Raw genomic sequence first — 19,294 nt, forward strand, 5'->3', positions numbered from 1 at the left:
GGACATAGTGCCTATGAATTATAGTCTCAGTGGGTGTTTGTGAGTATTATTTTTAATATTGAAAAAGGCAGGAGGGTGTAGTCAGATAAGTGGTTTAGTCATTTTTGATGAATTCTATTTTTTGTTCTAGTCTCTTGGAAAAGGATTTCTCACCAATTGGAAAAAAATAAAAAATAACCAACATAAGATAGTGTTAGTTGGTTTTATTTATATGTATTACATACTTGGCGTCCATAACTCTAATGTAAATAACATTTGCATTAAACATAATTTCTTTCCATTCAGTCAATACAAGACTAACACAGCTTGGTTGAACCAAAGGCAAAAACACTAACTAAAAGAGCTAAAACCGCAGGACAAACAAAAGGAGATTGCAAAAAAGGTTTGAACGGTTACTGAATCAGAGATGTGGTAATACTGCTATGGTTTGTGTTTTCTTCTTCTTTTTTTACATAAAAGTGTCTCTCGTACTTCTTGTAAACAGCAATTTGAGAGTAATTCTAACCATCTGAGAGAGAAAAGGGGGTTAAACACGACTGGCCAAATCATTTACTGCTTCCACTGAAGTACCTTGTTCTGAGCAGGAACGTGAGAAGGCAACACATTGGGTTTAGCACTGATAATGGATTCATAAATATCCCTTTGGGTCACAGTCCTCGTCTCAAACAGATTCAGACCAAACCTTGAAGTCTGTCTCTCTCTTTCTCATTGTTTGTCTGAGAAATGTGCGTAACTGAGAGTGTATGAGAGGAAGCAGAGACTAACCCAGCTAACAAAAACGTGTTCTAAGAACGTTTCATTACATTTCTCTGAACATTCAAAACATCCTGTTTTTTATGTTTTAAGTCATTTTCTGGCTATGCAAACGTTCAGGGAACGTTGCAATTTTGCAAACATTATAGAAATGTTTTCTGAACGTTTTGCAGCAAGTAGCAACTAGAACTTTTCAGAAATGAAACATTCCATGAATGCGTTTTTGTGCTAATGTTATAATGTAAATGAACAAATGTGCTTTTAACATTACCGTAGGAACGTATGTTGCCAAAGTTTGGAGAACGTTGCTTGTTAGCTGGGAAGGAAGGCCTGGAATTTGATATTGGCTGACTGAACTTATCTCTCTGCTCAAGGCTATTGTTGGCAGGTGACAGTTGAAGTTTTCCATTTTAGAGACAAAACAATGTCGTAGTCACAGCCACATGAGATATTAAGACAAAACATGCAGAAATGGCCTTAGGTTCACGTGCATGTCTTTCTGAGTTGCGCTGATTTCATTTTAAGGTCATCGGCTCCTGTAGGCTGCGAGAAGAGTGCGCTACACACTCCTCCTGTCATTTCAACCCTTTTATTTCATTCAGAGAGGACAGGAACTGTACATTCTCACTAATCTCTCCTTTGAGATGCATGAAGGCACTTTGGTGCAATACAATACAAATTTCTGATTAATATCAAAATAAGTTAACATTGCAAAAGTGTCTCGTTCAGAAATACTGTCGTTACTGACAATTCATCAACACTTATCAAAAAAAAAAACCTTGTGCAACCCAAAGGAAATGCACAAATCGGTGAACTAAACAAGTGCTGCATTTCAGGGCACTTCATCGTACTCATAATAAAAATAAAAACAAACTGACCAAAAAAAAATCATTCTTTATCAGTACCACAAAGTAATAAACAATATTCAAAACAACTGAATTCCAAAAGTAGAAGAACGGGATCTTCTGCGCATTAGTATTTGTGCAGGATAGGCACTTTAACAGTCTTGATTTCAGCTATGTGTGAGGATTTCTGGATGATGCAGCTGGTGGTGGCAGCGGTGGCTGTGTCCTTGGGTTGAGCCAGGTTAGTGAGAGCCATGGCTGCGTTGATCTCCCTCCAGTATGTCTCGTCTTTCCTCTGTCCCTTCTCCTTCTGCATGCTTCTGTTAACATACAAAAGGCCTGTTACTGAAAGATGCTCAGTAGCTGTATTCAAGGCCATTCTTACATACTAAACTGAAACCAAAAGTCTGAAATAATGTGAAGGGCTATTTTTATATGTGTGGCAGTTCTGGTTATACGCACCTGTCAGATTTATTTGATCCGTGCTCCAAAGTCTCTGTAAATACAAGCACAGGACAAACCCAGTGTCAATAACAAAACACTGTATCTTAATGCTGCAGATGTGAAAAGTCAGAGTGAGTTGTTTATGTGTAGATCTGTGCTACTTGTGTGAATGGAGAGAGATGCTTCAATAACTGAGACTGTAAAGGCTTGTTTCCATTTACTCTGTGAATGGTGGAATCTTCCATATCCAGATGCTTGGCACAATGATAATGTGTTATTTGTTAAATGCAGAGGTCAGCAACACACTTAAGGCTAATTACTTAATGATAATCACCAGTTCCTCTACCACACACGCACACTCACTTGCACAAGGGTGTGTAAATTACTGACAAATTATACATTTTTGTTTGTGACACATATGATGTATTTTTAAATTATATGTGAAAGTAAAAATGAAATAATTGTCTTTTACACTGTGTCTACACTGAACGCGACCGGCGTGACAAAATACTGGAACTCATTATAATCAGTGATGCTGTCTACACTGGATGTGGCGCGACACGACAGATCCCGGACAGAAAACTGCTGCTGTGTTCTATTTATGACAAAAAAAATGTCAAATGATTTTCAACGGTTGCTTTGTCACGTCCAGTGTAGACAGACTTTAGCTTTTGCTAAATTCGTTATATTTAGTTGATACATTCAGTTAACAGCATTTTTAAAATGTTTTCTCATCTGTTTCTACCACAGAATAAAAAAGTTAATTGAATTTTGAAAATTCTTAATTTCTTGAAATTCCAATTTATATCTTGCAATTTAAGGTAACATCTCAATTTTTTTTTCTTAGAATTGTGATTTTTATATCTGAGAATTTAAGAGACTTAATTTCTTCATTTCGATTTCTTTCTCAGAATTGTGGGTTTATAACAATATATAGCAATTCTTAGTTTGTGTCTTGCAATTTTGAGTTAACATCTTGTAAATTCAGAATTCGGTGAATTTCATCTCATAATTATGACTTTTTTCTTTGAATTGTGATTTTATATCTTGCAATCTCGCTTACAATTCTGACGTTCTCAGAATTGTGGGTTTATAACACCATATTTATCTATATTTCTATCAATCCCATGTTTAGCTGTTGTTGTTTTTTTATCCTGTCAGAATTGCAAGTTTATTTCTCTTTTAAGGAAGCCTAATTTTGTGAACAAAGGGATCTTTCTGTATTACAAAGGCATATTTTGTTCAATAAATATTTCGGTACATTCTATTTCATATATATATTAGAGCACACAAAATTATGTACTGTACATTGACAAAAGGACGCTTTTGTTCACTAAATGCATTTCATTATCAAAACCAATCAATAATAATTTAACCGATTAACCGATAATTTAAACCGATAATAATTTATGAAGCTGCTAGACTTGAATTGCAAGTACAAAATGCCCCAAATAACAAGCATATCCTTTTTCCTCTTAATGCTCACACATAACCCTGCAAAATTGTAAAATGACTGTAAAGAGATGTATAATATTATGCCAGGCTGATTTCTTACTGGACATGGCAGTTATGGTTTAACATTCCTCACACTTTCATCTAGGATGACTTTTACAGGCGCTGAATCATTCTCTAAATCCAGATCAGGGTAGCGTTTGTTCAGTGAGTTAAACCCCATCCTTTATTCCGGATGTCTCGTTTCTCCCCCCTGAGGCAGCGCTTCTCATGTGTTCACCTCATCTCATCCCAAACCTTGTGCTCACACACACCCCTTGGATCCGGAACGGACATTGGAGCTTTGCCTGAACACCTGCAGGGCCAAACAGCACCTAATCATCCCCAACGGCTCGTCTGAGCCGGTGTTAAACTTGTTTTTCCTTAAAAACCGTTCACATGTGCGCTGAATGGTAACTGGGTGTTGAGGAAAGGCCAGCATTACTGCCTGAGGCTGGCGTGAGGCTGATTGGGAAATATCCTGTTGTGCTCAGCTTGTTCAGTAATAGTTTTTTCGCGGCTGAGAATGAGTGTGTTAGTCAGAATAACAGTGAGCTTCTCTTGAAACTCACAGATGTGTTTGGGGTTCAATTAACCAAAGCGGAGTGTGTGATTGCGAAACAAGTACTGTAGTTCATGTGAAGATGGAATGATTAGAGATTGTCCGTTGGGAAATCCAGCCTTAATTCATCCAGTCTGAGTTTCATTTCTCTCAGTATTTTTCCGAATGATCCCATAATGTTCCTGTCACAATATTTAATGTCTTTTATTTTCTTTGACTGTATTTGTGTCAGGTTCACTGTGCTGATTTACCACTTTTCTCTTTCTGTATCTCTCTATATTTACAGGATTTGGTTTGTCTGTTCTCTATTGTAGATAAGCTTTTGCTTTCAGAGGGCTTTGTGATTTGCTGTTCTCATTGCACTTGATACAAACAACACATCTAGATCTGTTTTTTGTCAAAAGCAGATATTCAGACCTTCACTGCACATGCACATGCCATTAAACATTGAAATTATTACCCCCCCCCCCCCCACACACACACAGTATTAATGATAAATACAAACAACATAGACTGCTTAGAAACTGCTACTGCGAAAATCCAGGTTTGGTTTCCTAAAAATACCAGCTCCAGGACTGAATATAAATTTGATTTGGACAGCATTCAGATTGTGTGATAGAACTGTTGCTTTTGTCTTTCATTTTTACCACAGTGACAGTAGCTCAGTTTGCTCTCTTGGCAGTTTCTACTGACAACCTCTAGCCTAACAAATAAAGACAACAACATTCTCCCGTTCCTCACTCTTAAATCATGGCCGGTAATGGTATCTAATCTACTAAATGACATGAATCTCTTGATGGTCAGGAATAGAAGAAAAGAAAGAGGGGGGGGGCAAGAGGTAAAGCCACTAGACTAGAAACACAGTTGAAATCTGGAAAACAGAAAGAAGAAAATGAAGAGAAATGGCTAATATCATGAAACATTTTTTTTCTGCATCAGTTATTGTTCAGAAATACAATATGCAATGACTTCAACACGTCTTACACTATGAACAGTTTAATTTATAAAAAGAAGTAATTTTGATTATTTTAAGGGCTTAAAGGGTTAGTTCACCCAAAAATGAAAATTAGCCCATAAATTACTCACCCTCATTCTAGGTGTTTATGACTTTCTTCTTTCAGACAAATCCAGTCGGAGTAATATTACCTTTTCAGTGGTGAGTTTAAAATATTCTAGTGGTCCCCCCAGAGTTTTTAAGGCGACCATTATTTTAGAACTGTTTTCATGGCGGCGCGTCAGGCTTGTCACGTGCACAATAACACAGTATGATAGATGGATCACTTTTATTTAGTTTTTCCTTTTTTATTTAAAATATTCAGAAACTTGCATACCATGTCATGAACAATCTGATATTCTGATCCACAAACATGTAAATGAGTGTGTTTTGTTGTTTAAAAACCTTTCTAAATGATCTTGATCATGATCTGTAATGTGAGATGGGTGCTGCCATGTTTGTTCGTGCTGCAGTTCAGAGAGTCCTGTCAGTCAGATTTACGGCAAGTGAATTCATCAGTTTCTCCCGAAATACAAGTAATAAGTGGCCGGTGAACTGGGTGAAGAATAGAGTGAACTTTATAGTTACTTAGACTGTGTATCTGATATGAATAAAACACATCTGCAAATTAAATTTGAATGGATTGTTATTGTTTCTTCTATAGACGTGTGTATTTTTCAAACTCTAAATGTATTGTTTTTCTCGTACTTATGTGTATTTAAATGTCTGCAACCTAAAATATGCATTATGTGGTTAAGAACACTGCATAGTTGTGATAATATGACAAGAGCAGTGCACGTCTCTCTCTGGCTCAGCACCAGCCAACGCGCGAATCCACAGTTTGAATTTGACAGTTATGTGACGTCACCGAACATTCCAAATCCCATATGTGGGACCGTACTCTCAGGGGCACAGAAATAAAAATCCCATATGTGCGGCCGTATCGCTCAAAGGGTTAAAAATTGTCTTTGATCTTTCAAGTTGTTTAATGCCACTCAGCAGGTGTTGCATGCATCAGACCAAAAGTAGTTAAATAAAAAGCGCCAATCAATAAAAAAAAAATGTCTCACACAACTCCGGTGGGTGAATAAAGGCCTCCTGTAGCGAATCGATATGTTTTTGTGCACATGCAAAAAGCTGACCTTCATACGTCATCCGCCCGGAACTGCTTCTGTGTACAACAGTGAGCGCAAGCTACATTAAAGTGATTATTATGTTTTGAATATCGATATTTATTTTACAAAAACGCATCGATTCTCTACAGGAGGCCTTTGTTCACCCCCCGGAGCCGTGTGAGGCACTTTTTTTATGGATGGGTGTTTTTGGGCGCTTTTTGTTTAACTTCTTTTAAAATGATGTGTGTGGCATTAGATGGGTTGAATTATAAAGGTTGATTTTTAATATAAATTTTATTGGATTTGTCTGAAAGAAGAAAGTCATATACACCTAGGATTTATGGGCTAATTTTTGGGTGAACTAACCCTTTAAGGTCAAGCATGTCTAGGTGGAACTGTTGTGTTGAGATTTTAATAAGAAAAAAGGCTTAAACCTTTGATTTAAATATATATATATATATATATATATATATATATATATATATATATATATATATATATATATATATATATATATCTACTATATACGTATATATATATATGTATAGTATATATGTATATATATATATATATGTATATATATATGTATATATGTATATATATATATACGTATATATATATATATATATATATATATATATATATATATATATACATATAAAATGTTTGGTGCCATATAAAAGAAATACTTAAATGTTTGTAATAATACAAATAAATGTAGCCTTCATCAGCATAAGATATTTTAAAAAACATTAAAAAATCTTTAAAAAAACAACAACTTTGAACTCTATACAGATATGCTGATGTCTGTCACTCATGTTGATGTGATGTCTCCAGCAGTGCTAAGGGGGCTTGTCTGCACGGTGCATTAAGCGACCCTCTTCTGGGAGCAGACTGTGACTCCGCTCTCTCCCTCAGGGAAACTCTTGTTGAAAATTGGGTGCAGACCCACTGCAATTTCCAAATGCTGCTGCCTAAAACATCTAAACCTCAGATTTTTAAAAACAATGGCTGCGCCAAAGAAATTATAAAACCTCTATAAATCAAAATGTATTAGATGTTACTATTTTTCTGGTGTTTTTTTTTTTACTTTGCTACTGAACGGGTCTGTTTTGAAATGGCTCTGTTAGCTATGAGTTGAAGGACTTGTGATACTCCATAAAAATGCTGCTAAAGAGGTCTGGTGAGTTGAAAATACCCCAGTACACTTACAATCAACATAGGAAATGGGAAGAGAAAGAACAGGACAGAAAGAAGTGCAAAAAATGCAATTCTATATCTCTGCCAGGTAATGAGAGATGTCAGACCAGCAAACACCTGCAGCAGATGTATCATCTCTGTACACTACATATAACTGCAAAAACTGCTTTCAGTTACATACAGTAGACAAATAATGGCATGTTAATGGATATGACAATGTTAATATATTTGGTCTTGGCAAACTAGATTTGCCTTGTACGTTACGGCTGCTATGAGTGCGTAACATATCCTGCTGCTGCATGGATAGGCATACATAAATCCCATAACAGATCTAGACAGGTGGAGCTGGGGGAGGTGGAGGGTTTCAGAGAGACTTGCTGCAAAGACTGAAGAATCATTGGTTTGCTTGCTTCAGCAGAAGCCAGTCAGCTTGTACTGTGCATGTACATTATCTATCTATCTATCTATCTATCTATCTATCTATCTATCTATCTATCTATCTATCTATCTATCTATCTATCTATCTATATTAAAATTTCATGACTAAACTAGCTATTTTTTATCTCACCCTCATATCATTTAAACCTGTATGACTTTCTTTCCTCTGAAGAAAGCAGATATTTTAAATAGCGTTTCTATTGTTTTTATGCATACAGTATAATGAAAACCAGTTTGGTCCAAAACAACACTTTTATTAAAATAAGCAAAAAACACTTTTTTTCCAGAATGTCTACTTTTGTGTTCCACAGAGGAAAGAAAATGTCACAAATGTTTAAAATGACATGAGGGTAAGTAAATGATGAGAATTCTTTGAATTTTTTGGTGAATTATTCTTTTAAAGAGACACATCCACACACATAAACACTGGATGATCAAAATTCACTAAGACACAAAACTCCAAGCAATGATCCAAGTAAACCCTGCTCATCCTTTAAGCAGAAATAATACTAAACCTTGCAGCCAACCTATTAAAGCATAATCAGGCACATCCTTTACTGTACTGTACTGTAAGTACTCAGTAATCACAAGTATCTGGTGCAGATTACACACTCTTAAGAGAGAAAATGGCCTTCTCATTGACTAACAGAGAGTGCAAGCTGATCTTTCTGTCCCTCGACTGCAAAAGTTTGGGACATTAACAAAATTTGAATTCAAGGGTAGCTAATGATTTGTAAATATAGAATATAGAATGAAAACTATACAGGCAGGGTTGAATGGACATTGTCGGCATGGACGACTGGGTAAAATGTTGCAGACAGGTCTGTTTCCGTGCAAACTCTCAATGAGCAATCACAACTGAGACAGAATGGCATCATGGTTGGCATGTCAGAGCAGACTGGGGCTGGAAATATACCTCTATCCATCCGTTCATTTTTTCTTTTGATCATCCATCTATCAGCTGCGTGAAGAGAAGTGACAAATGGAATCTGGGCAAGATGTCATGACTTTTTGGCTACGGAGCCACGCAGACGAGAATGGAAAAAGACGTCAACGTCAATCTGTGGTGACTGAGCGTGGCACGTACCACTTCTAAATCGTCGAGAAACATCCCAGCATGTAGCACAAAGAGAAGCGGATATAGTTCAACAAGATAACCTGCTAAAATGACTGAGCATCAGAAAATAACAGACGATGAATCTGTCACATTTATAACGCAACAACCGGAGAAACTGGAGAGTTATTTTCCAAACCCATGACCATAATCTCTGCCTGCTTTTACTGGTTTATAAAATATCAGTCACATCTTTCACAGCCTTTCAAATAATGGACAGGAAAATTGGTTCTGCCCAAAGCAGACAGACATCATCAGTTCTTGGTGTCTCATTTTTACTCTGGGCGTCCAAAGTGTGCTTGAGAAAAATGAACGTTGTTCTTTAATAATGTCACTGAAGGCCTGTGAATGATGTTAAAATGAAGTTGGCACATGTGTCATCTCTGCTCTGCCAGCTCTACCCTCACTAGCTGTCCAGGATGGCAGCCTCCTCCTCCCCAATTCAACATCCACCGTCTTTCTTTCGAGTGTCTGTCTCTTCTGGTCACTTTCTAGATAAATCCATATTAAACCGTCTGAATTTGTCTTTTGGTTTGCTTCCATTTTTCAGACTGTTTCCTGTGATCATTTCCATTTGTGATCACGATTCTGTTTCTCTCTTCAACTCGTTTCTAACGTTCAGTTTTTTTAAACCTAATGTCATGGTTCTTGTTTTCCCATTGCCTTCCCAAATCATACTTTTGGTTGAGGTTTCATTCACTGTAATGGCCGTCCTTAAACAGCAGCCCTATTACTGACTCCGTTCTTCCATTCTCTCCATTCCATTCACGTTTATCAGTAATCGCTGCACTATAAATACCCACGATATCCTCTGTTTCTGGGTCAGGGTGGTTGAAAGAGGCACGAGGCCCAACAGAGGAATGAAGAATGATAGTGATTCTTCGCACATGACATTTTCTCGTATTATTTAAAAACTCTCCGTGGTGAAAAACACAACAGTCTGGACACTGTTGGACTTCCTTTCCTCAGCCTTTGAATCGCAGCACATTAATCTGTGATGGATCAAACTGCGTCGAGGGTGCTGACATGTTCTGGGCTGTGGATTTGACTGGCGAGCTTGAAAGAGCAACCAAACAGTGGCAATACTGTATGGGGGTAAACAGGGTGAGTAAGAGAGAGACCAACAGAAAAGCATATTTCAGCCTCATAGACACATGGCCACTCATAAACAGTAAAGCTCATCTTAAGAAAGATTTTCTTTAATATTTTTAGGAATTCTATGCGTCTGCACAGCAGATGACAAACAATGACAGTCTGATCATGGCCAAGACTGCTGCCACCAATAGCATCTGTGTGTGAAATGTGTGAAATCTTCCCCTCATTTTGTATTTACCAGTCAGAGTAAACACAAATCACCACAACACACTCTCTAACAGCCGAATAACAGAACAGTCTGTACCAGAGTCACAAATTAACTATGGGCATGAGGCAAAAATGCAAAAGTGACACATTAAATGGGGTGCAAAATTGCTCCTGTAGTAAAATCATCTGTTGTTTTATTGTATGTAAGAAACATTATTTTATAATATGCTTTTTTAGGCCTAAGTAGTGGATTTTAGTGATTATAGTGACACAGTGAGATTTTTATATTCTCATTAAAAGCTTTTAAAATACAGAATCTAAGGAAAATCACATCACTTCTCTGACTGTAGACAGTACAGAGCTGCATTTCATCTATCAGAGGAACATAACAGTTATTTAATGCAGTGTTTATTATGTAATTATATCTTGTCCATTGTTTTACAGCTATTTTTATATTTGATAGTAAATTGATTTCATTATTAACAGGTGTAATTGTTCACATTGATATTTGATTCATTTTTTGTATTTAACATAAATGGATGGCATGCAGTGTGCTTTTAAACAGCAATGATAACAGGGTACAAATATATTTAAAAAAATAAAACTGTTAAACAGATATGATAATTATTTTATCATTCACTCATCCTCACGTCGTTCCAAACCTGTATGACTTTCTGTTCTGTGGAACATAATAGAAGAAATTTTGAGAAATCTCTCAAATGATTTTTGTTCAGACAATTGAAGTCAATGGTAAAATATAGAAATGTTGGGCTACCATCAATTTAAGAAATGAAGTTTAAGAAAAGGTCATACAGTTTTGAAACATCATGAGGGTGAGTAAAGGATGACAATTTTTGAGTGTTTGAGTGTGATGGAGTGATGAATGAAACTTTTTTTTTTTATGAGTGGAGTCTTGTCTTTTCAGTTGAGTTGGATTTGATGTATTGGATTGGTTTTCTGTTTTTGGTCGAGTGGATCTGCTATTTGCTAATGGCTGGACAAATTATTCTGATCTCTTACCCTATCGGTACCTATAAAAGTCCCACAAACAGACTTCAAACACGCTAGCTAGAGGACATAGCACGCCACTGAGGTATTACAAGACAGTATCTGGACTCTGACGTATGTCAGGAAGAGAGACAGAAGGACAAAGAGAGGGAGAGAGAGAGAGGCTCATACTGAAAGCATTTGCTTAAAGTGCTGTCGGACTTAGATAAGACTCCATCTAGAATGCATCACAAACCATTTTCAGCTACAATAAAATTCTGTTTTGCTTCAGCTTTAGTGTCATTCCAAAATGGAAAAAAGAAACTTTGGAATCATTGCAAATGATTTAGCAGAATGGAAAAGCTTGTTTTGATCTCGCATTAAAAGTTTGTGTTAATTCTGCCCAGTGATGAATACAGAATTGCTTTTGACCGCAACCTCAGAAAAAAAAAAAAAAAAACTGTGATTGAATATAATATAACAATGTTTGAAAGTGTTTTCTGAACTAAATGATGATTGCAGACTTGATCCAAAAATACATAGTTAAATGAATTGCTATGATGTTCCTTCTAAGGTTTGCTCACATGCACTTTCTTTTTTTTTTTAACATGCGCTCTTTGATTCTCTTATTTCTATTTTCATTTGTTAATCTATTCTTGTGAAACTGACTCTTTACATTTTCCATCTTGCCACAAAACTTTACTTTCCAAGTTAGACAAATATGCACAGGCCCTGCTTTACTATTTTTATTGCTCTAATTGTCTTTCAGTTTCAAGCCATTAGGTTCTCCACACTCATCTAATAGCCTTCCATTCATTCACTGTTTCTTTCCTCCTGTCTGCTATCTATTCTCACATGTAAGCAGCCAGAGCAGTGTGTGTCTGTTACCGTTTACACCTCTCCTCCACACAAATCACCATCGACACACACACACACACACACTTTTCAAGTGTGCCTTGGACTATTTGTAATTCATCACGATATATTGCTCTTGAGCTTCGGAACAGTTTATATACAGAACTGTGCCGAGACACTAAGAATTCAGTTTTTGGAATATGTTTTGAAATGAATCATTTTCAATTTACAAATGGCTCCAAAAACTAAATTATAAAAGATGGACGAAAACTTATCTAACAGTGTCTGGATACATAAAGAATGTTTTAATAAAATAAGATATTTATTCATGCTACTAAGAGGATGCTTACTTGCTCTCCAAGATCCTTTTTATAAACATACTGAGAATACTAAGAAAAAAAAAAATGCTAATTAGAATACACTTTACAATTTTATCATGATTATTTATTAAAATTAATTTATAAAAGCCATGAAAATACTATTGCAACACGTTAGTAGTACAATGCCTTAGTATCTCTCATTATGACAAGAGTTGCATATTTCTTCATTTCAGTTTTTGATGTGGCTTTTATTGTGCATTATTCACTATTTTAACTCTCTTTCACAATACTTTAGCTTCATCCTCCAGTTTCTAGCTCATCTCTCAACTCCACTTTCTTCCTTTCCTACTCCCTTCCTTCATCTCTATTTTCTCCACCTTGCACTTCTCTCAACATTCTCTACTCTTTCCCTTTGATGATGGATGATGAGACCCCGTCCTGACAACTGTAACCTAGAGACTGAAGTAAATCTTGGCTTCAGCCTCCTCTTTCTTTAGGATTGTCCAGTCGTCCCTCCTTTTTTTTTGAGGGATGGAGTGGGAGAAAACTACACCAAGAAAAGGAAAATCTTGGTGTTTCTGTGAGTGCATACTGTATGTGTAGTTGACATGAAATACTTTTAAAACTGTTTTAAACAGCATTATATTATATTATATTATATTATATTATATTATATTATATTATATTATATTATATTATATTATATTATATTATAATACAGGACCTAAAATATACAATTTACCTTGTAAATGAATTAATATTTCAACCAATGGTTTTAATGTTGATCAAAAAAGTCCATGGGGATGTTATGCCTCAACTACATACATTCACAATTGTGTATGTATTAGAATATTTACTACACTAATTAAATAAATAAAAATGTACAAAAGCTGTCACTTGGGTGGAACACATTAGTATTTTTTTAAAGGGTACTGCTCCAGTGACATTTTTTTTTCCTGAGCATGTACTAAAACAACATAAAATCTAATTGTGAAGCTTAATATTACAGTTTTGAGGAACGAAATGAAATAGAGATGTTTTCATAAGTGTTTTCTGCCATTTGAGATGTGCATAGCAGAGCTGGATCAATCATTGTCCTGCTGCTCTGTGGTCAGTGAGCAGTCAGCTACCGTAAATCAGACAGTTCAGCATGTACTCTTTAAATGCCATATCCTTGCCAGGCTGTTTCTCTAAATTACACATCCCTCCCCCTGCACTGTATGTCACTGTCAAACAACGCTAAAATATGTTAGCCAAAGCCCGTCGTGCTTTGAGAGAAAGAGAGACTTTCAAGCTTTTTAATGGCATCAGACTCTCAATGTTTTTATGTACTGTATGTGGTTGGATGTGTAGTACAACTGTGCAAAAACAGCAATAAAAGTGTGCTGTGTATTTCCAGCTGTACACACACAGGGCTGTCAATCATCTGATGAACAGCAGGCCCTGCACATTAATAATGCCTGAATTTGCGTGCTCCCACTCAGTTGCATGTTTAGGCTTGGATGAATTGCCCACCTGCCTCTGATCATGGACAGGTTGGCCTGAAATCTGCTCTAATGTTTCTGAGTTGGAGAGATTGTACTTTTCTTGGACAATGACTTATAACGCATTTTCTTTTGGTGGCTTCAGTCCAATGAGTCTGCAGGACTCTTATGAGTGACTGGCACCTATAAGCCCCGGTGGCCTTGTCAAGCCTCTGTTTTTGTTGAACATATTTCTGCCTCCTGCCTCTGTTTAATGTCCACTGTCCTTGAAAAAGAATGTCTTTTCATGTCATAAAACACAGGTGACATTCTTGGTTCTGTGAAGAAATATATCCCAGAGAGCAGGGCTAACACACTAAAGCACAGCAAAACACTTGATTGGAAAAAGAGAACCTTTACCAAATATTTTCGTTTTTTTCTATGGATTTTTTTTTATACATTACTGATTACAAATATATAAAGAATTTCTACTTTATATTTTATATTTCTGGCAATGAAGGAGAACCATTGCCCTTTATGTCTTTACTTTTACTTTTGATTAATTTAATGCATCCTTTAATTTCTTATATGTATATATATATATATATATATATATACACACAAATAATATAAAAAATCTTACTGAACTCAAAACATTTTGAACGGATGTAATAGGCAGCAGTACCAAAAACCCTCAAAGTTAGATTAAAGTACTGAGATATATATCGCTTTCATCTCATTCATTTCAGTTAACTGAAGCATAATATCAAAATATATTCATAAACTCCTCAAATGACACATCAGTTACAATAACTGGATCACACAGAGTCTGTTGAAAGCAATATAAGGACAAATAACATGTCGCTCTAGAATAAATGGTGCAGCAGCCAGTTTATGTCCCATGTGATGCACTTTCACTTTCCACCAGCCACTGATGCAACCTGTGAAAATACATCTAAAGCATTAGACAAAGTTCTGAGAAATATTTTCCTGCATGCTCTCACTTTACTGCGAGCTCCCATCCGCTCTGACAGTGCGGCATAGTGATCTATATCATACAGGACGGCCCCAAAGCCCGTACCATGCATGAAGGGAAAACACTGAGCGAGATTCCTGCCATTAAATATCCCATTAAAGTGCAATTTGACATAAAATCCCTGGCATGTACCCTGGAATTCTCTCACTTCTTGTTTTCAATGAAACTCCCATCAGGGTTCCCGTTGCGTTTTATTTCGTATTTTTCTTACACAATGGCCTCTTTAGTTTTCCATCAGAGGCTATGTTGGCCTGACGGCTCCTTTGCCACGTCTGATCTGTGAAACGTCAAGTGAGGAGTGATAGAAAGGAAGAGAGAGCTCCTTTAGATCCAATTTGTTCCATTAAGCTACATTTAACCAGTGCATTCTGAGATGCCACTTTGGTTTAAAGATGTCTGAGCTAAAACATTAGCGTCTTGGCTAACACAGTGCAGAGACAGACAGACAGCTGTTTTTAAAAAAAGAAAACAGAGACCATAGATCTAAAATTTCAACCTCACGCCGTATTAGTCTGAAACTTGAGGAATATTTGTACGAAAATATTCTGGAATGTAGAAAGAAAGAAAATGGAAAGAAAGAGTATAGCAGGGGAAACGAGGGAGTGAAATCTTAGGAGGAAACGATACAATCCCCTTTTAACAAGCAACAAGACTGAACGACAAATTCCCTATCAATTTAATTCAGTTTATTGCTGTATTTTTTTCTGATTGATCCCTTATTCGTTGTTGCGCAATTGTTGCTGTGTGATCTTCTCATCTGCAAGCTGACATACAGACACTTCATCTACCTGAAAGCCATCAGAATCCTTAGCAAGGAAATGGCATTTATTATGAAAGCTGAGGAAAAACCACATAACTCATGAATATTCTTTAAAAGTATAACTGCATCTTGGAAGAACGGATTAAAACTGAAATAAGCAACAAAATACACCAAAACTCTTTCCCTCTGTCTATCCCAGCAGGTGTCTACATAAGCAGCCTTACGTCATATAGAGCACAGGGAGTTTAAACACTGGTCCAGAAAGTAGTTAGCAACAGCTTTTAGGTTTGAAGAGAATTCCAGCGTTCTGTTCCTCAGCCCCGAGATAATGCAAACCATGTTTGTCAGTAAGAAATGGCAAAATGAAATGAGAAACACAGTAAGACAAAGACTGCACGGCAAGATCCCCGAGGCTCGATGTGAACAACAATATGTAAGCGAAGAAGTGAAGAGCAAACAATGTTATCAGTTATGAATCCTGTCAGGACAAAGACGCAGTGTTCTGACCTGAAGAAACTCTTTCTCAAAGAAAAGAGAGAGCAAACACATGCGCTCGAAGGCCTTCGTCGCAGACACAGTATCTCACATAAATTCCTACCAGTGATCAATAGAGGCTGACATGCTTCCAGATGATGATGAACAGGGCTTAAACAATTGCCAGAACTCTCCCGAAACATATTTGTCATTTCGGAACGTCTAAAAGATTTGCGATAACATCATAAACACCTGGAGGACTAAAACAGCACATGGGAGCAAACACAGCTGACTGTGAGGAGTGCAGCCGCTTCCTACCGAGAGACTCCGAACCAACGCTGACCTTAAACAGACGACTTAGAGAGGCCTAAACTTTGGCAGAGCTTGCCTTTTTCGGTAAATGAGAAATGCTGGGTTAGGTGAAAGCTCTAGAAAGTCATTATCAAGCAGCTGCAAAGAAGAAATTGGTAGAAAATGGCAGAAAATGGTTCATTGCTTATTAAAATAAAGCTGTTTATTTTCTAAATGTGTAATACAAGTACACTACTGTAAGATTGTGTAATGTTTTTGAAAGAAGTTTTTAATACTCACCAAGGCTGCATCTATTTGATCAAAACTACGGGTAAAACAGTTTTAATTCAATGTATTTTAAAATTTAATTTTTTTCCTGTGATGACAAAGCTGAATTTTTAGCAGCTGTCTTCAGTGTCACATGATCCTTCAGAAATCATTCTATTATAATCATTATCAATGCTGAAAAAATATTTGGGCTGCTTAGTAATTTTGTGGAAATTTTGTGATTTTTTTAATTTAATTTAATTTTTTCAGGATTAAATTTTTTTTTTAACAATGTAAAAGTCTTTACTGACAGTTTTTAATTAATTTATGTCTCCTTGATGAATTAATATTAATTACTTTCCCCCAAAAAATGTATGGAACCCTAAGTTTTTCAACAGTAATGTATATATGGCAAAAACCCATTGAATCTCATTAAAAATTGTAATATTAAAAAAATACATATCAATGTTCATCCTCTCAAATATTCTGCAGAATTGAAAAGCTGAAACCCCTAAAGAGACATTCAGACTTTCTACAGTGACCTACGTTATGTATTAGTCTACCATGAGGTGAGATGTGGTTATGTTTAAGATAAACAATAGAAGAGACTTAAAGAGAAAAAAATTTAGGTCAGAGTTGTGCTCACTTCAGACATGACAGAGACTAAAATTATGTTCCACACGCGCACACACACACACACACACACACACACACACACACACACACACACACACACACACACACACACACACACACACACACACACACACTTAGGCTTCTGACATCTTTAACCCTAAAGTTGATATACACTTCCACACTTGCAATAACACACAAACATCTCTTTCCTTCACAAACTCTCTTTTGATTAAAGACTTCTTGTTTCTTAGTAGTGGATGTCGGACATGAACTCAAAACTGTGTTGAGAGAAAAAGTGTGTAATATTGAAAGAAAAACAAAAAACCATGAAGATAAGGAGAGAATGAAGATAGAAAAGAGAGAATAATTGTCTGACTGACTAAAGAAGTACTGATAGTTAATGGGCTGAAGACTAAACCACGATGAACTATGTTTACTGTACAGTATGTTCTGTTTCATTGCAAGTTCAAATCTGTACTTCCATGACCTTAAACGTTTTATCAAAAGTACAAAGCTTAATATAAAAGCACACATTCTTTGAACTATTGAACTGCAATATTTTTAACTTGCTAGTATTTTCATACTATTAAAAACATATTTGATAATATTTGCAAATGTCAGGTTGAAATGAAATGATTTATAGAACTATGTGTATGTGTAGAATAGAGAAAACATTTGACCCCTCTGTGACTCTCCTTGTTGTAGAACAAGAAGCCAAAATCATACATAGACCAAAACACAGCTGATACTGGGCTAAAGAAACAGCTTCAAGATGCCCTTCTTCCTCACAAAGAGCGAAAGTGAGACACACAGACAAGGAAAGAATGCAAGACTGGCAGCAGCTCACCAGTTCTGTAGATAAAGTTGGCTTCTGCTTCAGAAGAAGACGGTGACAGCAGGTCTTCATCATACTCATTAGAGCTGAAAGAGCCTGAGTGGTTCCTCCTCCGTGCGTCCATTACACCGTTAGCCACCATTACGTGGCGGAGCGAGTCGTTAAGGTAACGGTGCAACAGACTGCTCTTGTATTTAGGTGGCGACACGTAGTCATCAGACAATGAGGCGTCTGCAGCAGCTCGAAGACCCGCACCCACAGCGCCACCTTCCTTCTTGATGACGCTCTGGTACATCGGCTTGCTGAACTCCCCGACCTGGGCCCGTGCTGCTGGGTCACCATCTGGATGTGATGCAGAATACATACAAATATGTCAATACACATTTGAGAAGACATTTGAAAAAATAAAAAAGAACTGAACTATAAAACGTCAATATTTTGATCTCCTGCCCTTTACGCCATCTCAGCAGGGAGCGAAACGGTCACATTTTCATTTAATCACCCTTCTCTTCTGCATGACCCCTCCAGCACATTGAAAACTCTTGACTGGATTACACTCCTTGAAAACATGGGCCTCCCAACTGCAAGTGAGTGTGTCCTATCAAATTTGGTGCTGAGAGACTGATTACTGCTACAGAGGCTGAAGCAGAGAAGAGCTAAACCTAGAATGGCATTACTTGAGAAAGTATGAAAATAAAATAAAATTATAAAATAATGTTCAAGATTTCAAGATTCAAATATATTTACAAAAGATTCAATACAGAAATGCAAAATATGAAATATTTAAAATATGCATGTGATAAAATGAACAAAATCAAGGCAAAACAAACAAGCAAGCAAAAAGACAGCTATTCTACTGTTCAAAAGTTTGGTGGTTTGGTAATTTTCTTTTTAAAAATTAATACTTTTATTTAATTAAAATTGATCAGGAGTGACAGTAAAGAAATGTATAATGTTACAAAAGATTTGTAAAATGTTAAATGCTGTTCTTTTGAACTTTCTATTAATCAAAGAATTCAAATAAAACGTATCACAGTTTCCAAAAATATTAAGGAGCAACTAATTGAGCAGTAAATCAGCATATTTGAATGATTTGTGAAGAATCGTGTGAC

The 19,294-nt window shown here is 36.4% G+C and overlaps 1 protein-coding gene across 2 annotated transcripts in view; it reads right to left on the reverse strand.

Moving 5' to 3' along the window:
• Positions 1 to 201: 201 nt before the first annotated feature.
• LOC109076785 (homeobox protein Mohawk-like) overlaps positions 202 to 19,294 on the reverse strand; it is a 28,315-nt gene continuing 9,222 nt past the window's right edge. Inside the window, exons 5-7 of one of the 2 annotated variants that reach the window (XM_042735446.1) lie at positions 18,195 to 18,524; positions 2,061 to 2,094; positions 202 to 1,915 (exon numbers count right to left, since the gene is read on the reverse strand). In XM_042735446.1, coding sequence (XP_042591380.1) covers positions 1,726 to 1,915; positions 2,061 to 2,094; positions 18,195 to 18,524 — 554 coding nt within the window. In that variant the 3' untranslated portion in view covers positions 202 to 1,725. Of the gene's footprint in view, positions 1,919 to 2,060; positions 2,095 to 18,194; positions 18,525 to 19,294 lie in introns of both variants that reach the window. The other variant, XM_042735445.1, reaches the window with a different exon arrangement.

This window comes from Cyprinus carpio, chromosome B12, assembly GCF_018340385.1.
Source record: "Cyprinus carpio isolate SPL01 chromosome B12, ASM1834038v1, whole genome shotgun sequence".
Taxonomy (NCBI): Eukaryota; Metazoa; Chordata; class Actinopteri; order Cypriniformes; family Cyprinidae; genus Cyprinus; species Cyprinus carpio.